The sequence below is a fragment of the Frankliniella occidentalis genome, unplaced genomic scaffold, assembly GCF_000697945.3.
Source record: "Frankliniella occidentalis isolate FOCC.00 unplaced genomic scaffold, Focc_3.1 Scaffold454, whole genome shotgun sequence".
In the NCBI taxonomy this organism is placed as follows: domain Eukaryota; kingdom Metazoa; phylum Arthropoda; class Insecta; order Thysanoptera; family Thripidae; genus Frankliniella; species Frankliniella occidentalis.
The window spans coordinates 102,638-106,867 of record NW_026267572.1 but is presented as its reverse complement, the minus strand read 5'-3'; the positions used below and the strand labels follow the sequence as shown (position 1 = coordinate 106,867).

The following is a 4,230-nucleotide window of genomic DNA, read 5'->3' as shown; positions in this document are numbered from 1 at the left end:
TCCCATTTCCAGGCCAAATTAATTTGCGTGTCGCGGGTAAAATTTACGGGGTTGGCACTCGGCTGTACCACGCGAGGTGCGACAGAGGGAAGGCCGACGCTAGGCGGCGGGCGTGACGCCGCGTGACGCACACGGGCGACGGGAATGCGTGGCGCGGGCGGGCTGCTGCGCCAAAAGAAACAACTCCTTAACGACAACAACGTTATTCGGAAACAAATAAAACGCGCGCGCCGCTTGGCACCGGCGATATTATGTAGAGAGCAACGGAGCGAGTGGGGGGCAAAAAGAACAAAAACAAAACAAAAAAAGAGGACGGCAAACGAAGAACGGAGAAAAGAACGTAGAAGTGGAAATTGCTGAAAACGTCGCTCACGTGGGTTAATAGTCGTTTGCCGCCCCTTCCCCTACACCTCGCTAAGTTCGCCCACTTTTATTTGCCCGCTTCGCCCTACGTCCTTGCGTGCCTTTTACACCTGCATTACTTTCACTGTCCGCCTATTCTTTGTCGCCCATACTTCGGACAACCCCAACCCCCCCCCCCTTTTCCTCTCTCCCGCCTTCTTCTACGGAAAGCGAGGGGAGCACGAGAGCGGCCGTCGACGTATTCCCAGAGAGGAGGGGCGGGTACGACGGTGAAGGAACGGGCGCAGGAGGGCGCGGTAGTTGAGGAAGGGAGGGCACCTCCGAGGGTCAGGTGATGTATGAGTGGGTCTGGGCGGACTTACGCCCAGCCATCAAACAAACATCGCACGGCTGCCCCACTGCCCACCACTGGCCATGGAATGGCCAGCTAGCAGAGGAGGGATCCGTACCAGGCAGTGTACTATTACTCAACTTTATCATTTGTTTTAAACAAATGCCTCTAAATAAATATTCATTGTGTTTTTTGTTATTTTTATTTTGTTCTAGCTCTTTATTTTTAGTGTAAAAGAGGGTCCGTTCTACGAGCCGTACTTCCAGTGCGTCACGTACGCCGTGTCGGCCGAGTCGGAACGCCTCTACAACATCATCAACTTCATCACACTCTTCTTCATCCCGCTGCTGGGTCTCATCGCGTCCTACCTATCCATCTACTGTACATTATCCAGTGAGTAAATAAGGATTTCGCGTGGGCATTGAGCCTATGACGAAAATGTTTCCTACAGCACGCAGTTGTTGTTGGCTACTAGTGTAAGTCAAGGGCACAAATAATATATGAGTTACTCTGCGTCGAGCTATTGCTACCAGAGAACGCGAAAGGTTCTGCAACTTGACAGAAATATACTTAGGTGTGTTGTACGCCATGGACACAAAATCCACCAGCTTTGTCTTTGTCATGGCAAGATTACACACACATGCACAGCATCGTCGTCTGGGACGATAAGCAACAACGAGATACAAATGGCGGTGCCTAGCTAACGCTAGCCAATGCAATGGCTGGGCGCGCGGCCAAGGCAGACTTGGCGCTTCCCTTTGCTTTGCGGGCGCGCTCGGCTGCACGGGCGCAGGATGCGCCGGCACGGCACGGCGGCGAGCGAAGGGGATGGCAGGGCGGGGTGGGGCGGGGCGTGGCCAGCGTGTTTCGTGTTTGATTTGTCCGTCTCTGCCGCAGGGGGCCGCAGCGAGATGCGCATGATGAGCGAGATGAGCGTGTCCATGACGCACAACCGCCAGCGCAGCATGAAGCGCGCCATGGTCAAGTCGCGCTGGATCGCCGTCGTCATCGTGTGCGCCTACATCGTCTTCTGGCTGCCCTACTACGGCACCATGCTCGTCTACTTCCTGTCGCCGGGCCAGGTAAAGCCACCAGCTTGAGCCCCTCTTACATTATGTGGCGGAGCACTAATGTGTACTTTCCCCCAACGCTGAAGACAGCCAGCAAAGCGCGCGCAACACGGTAAAAATAGTGTCTGAATTTGGCGGAAAAGAGAAATATGCGAGGAAATCCCATTCGTTGGTGGAAACTCCCCAGACTTTCAGAAAGTCTCCAAACAATGTGGGCGTTTCCCCAACTTTTTGAGGCTTCCTTAAAATCTGAAGAACTACCCACAAATTATAGGCGTTCTTGCAAGTGTTCCATTTTTTCTCCCAAAAATCAGACATTTGTTTTCACCGTAAAGTGCAAAACTTTGTAATGACTTTACTACTGCTCTGCTTTGGTATGTGCAGTGGTACGACTCCAAGTGGATGGACTGGATCTTCTTCTTTGGCATGGCAAACAGCGTCGTCAACCCGGCAGTGTACGGGATGTTCCAGCTTTGGAAACCGAAGAGAAGAAAACAGTGGTCTTGTTTCCGGCCTAGGTACGTGGCGAAAAACAATATCATCACCACCGTATGAATGTCGCCAAGAGAGGAGTATACTAGAAAAACAAAGGCGTTATGTCCGTTAAGTCACAACTCTAAAACGTGTTAACGGTTTAGTTCCTTTCCAAATGCATTTTAACGCTTCTGCAAAAGGTGCACCTCAGGCCCTTTGTTTTTCCAGTTTACTTTCGAACGTCCGCTTAACTTTGGTCTGATGTTCCAGGGAGGGCTCGACGCAACTCACCCACCTCACGATACAGGAGAGCTTCCGGCGCGCCAAGCCGCACAAGCCGGGGCTCTCGCCGCTGTCGCCCACGGGGTCGCTCCGCGGCTCGTCGCTGTCTCTGCCGCCCTCCCCGGTCGCCCTCCACACCCTGCCGGACGTGCGGCGCGAGGCAGAGGCGGTGCCGAGCGCCGAGACGAGCCAGCGGACGACGACGACCAAGCCCGCCAACCTCAGCTGGCGCGCCCGCGTCCTTCGGAAGTACAGGACGCTGCGCGCCGCGTCCAACCAGACGCACATATGATCCGCAGACTGTGCCAGTGTGGTTTGACGCGAGGCGTCACCAGACTTTCTCAATTTTGCTTATGAATTGTCTCGAGATTTAAGTTTCTTAAAAGGGAAAGGAAAATATGGTGTACAACTGAAGACCCAAAATGGGACAAGTCTCTACTTCTGGGCTACACGGTGCCGAGGTCCGCCACTTTCACCCTGCTCAGAAAAGGGTGGTCCACTTTTAAACTCTTAGGCATACTTTAACCAACATCCAATAATTTCCGATTGTCTTCAAACTGTTTTAATTTCTTCTGGGTAAAATTACAAAATATTTGTGAGTAAAATGCAAAATGAAATGGCACTTGTTATTTTATGTAATACATAATTGGCAAGAAGTTGTAAACACTGATGAATTAAATGTTCAAGCGAATTGTGCATCAGAAAGTTCTACTCACAGCTGTGTCAATTTGAAGAAAGTGTTCAACTGAAAAATTAAAAAGCCAAGGGCCCGAGTAGCACACTTTTTAATTCACGATTCGAGAGTTGCACACTAATCGCTGATTTGAATTGAGCACTCCACTTATCAAGTGTAAAATGTTTTGTGGTTTTTCTTTTACAAATGAAGTGAACGTTTTAGGCGGTTTATCACTATACTTGCCTAGCATAAATATTTCGCAATTTTACAAAAGACAAATCAAACAGTAGTTTTCCTTGCTCATAATCTGATGTATTAAGTTTCAATTGCTAAATGTAATAATGCCTGTGATATTAAAAAGACGGAACGTGTGTAAAATAACGCGTTTGGAAAACTAATTCATGAGAGCTCATTTTCCGAAACGAGTTTTTTTTTTTTTTTTTTTTTAAACCGGAACCTCCCGACCTTCTCCCTGGGGATCATTAGGCCTTTTGGGGTGATAACGAAACGAGTGATGTTTTACAATACCTGCTTGTATTGAGTAATAGATTCGATTGAGTTAACTGCTCATTCTCAATTGGGCGTGAGTAGTGCTCGCACACAGTAGACTACACCAGGGGGTCGCAACGCAGTGCTGAGAGCGCGGCCTATGCGCGAGCCCCGCCGTGTGATTCCGGAGATCGTTCAAGAGGGGCTCTCCTATACCTCCCGTATAGCTCCGTCCTTGTTGCACTCATATGGCAGGTATAGGAGAGCCCCTCTTGAACGATCTCCGGAATCGCACGGCCGGAAGTCGCCGCCCGGACGGCGCGAACCGGCCGTTCAAACCACCGCTCAGTGCTCCTCACTGCAGATTAGTTATGTTTAAAATGCTTTGCCATACAAGAATCGTTAAGGAAAGTTTTCAATACGTTGCCGCAGGTCACAAGGAGCTGGAATATAACAAGACCTCACCTATTTCGCGTCTTTTATCTTGTTAATGAACAAAACTATTTGCGAGCGCTGAGGAGACCCTGTCGCACTGGTCCAATACT

General features: G+C 50.0%; 1 protein-coding gene across 1 annotated transcript; it reads left to right on the top strand.

The window, feature by feature from the left end:
- Nucleotides 1-909: 909 nt before the first annotated feature.
- Nucleotides 910-3,588, top strand: LOC113206493 (gonadotropin-releasing hormone receptor-like; the record flags this gene model as incomplete). Its single annotated transcript, XM_052274850.1, has 4 exons — nucleotides 910-1,087; nucleotides 1,592-1,776; nucleotides 2,149-2,282; nucleotides 2,509-3,588. Coding segments are annotated over 4 exons (801 nt in total), but the record flags the coding sequence as incomplete, so codon positions are not given.
- Between the last annotated feature and the right edge of the window lie 642 nt (nucleotides 3,589-4,230).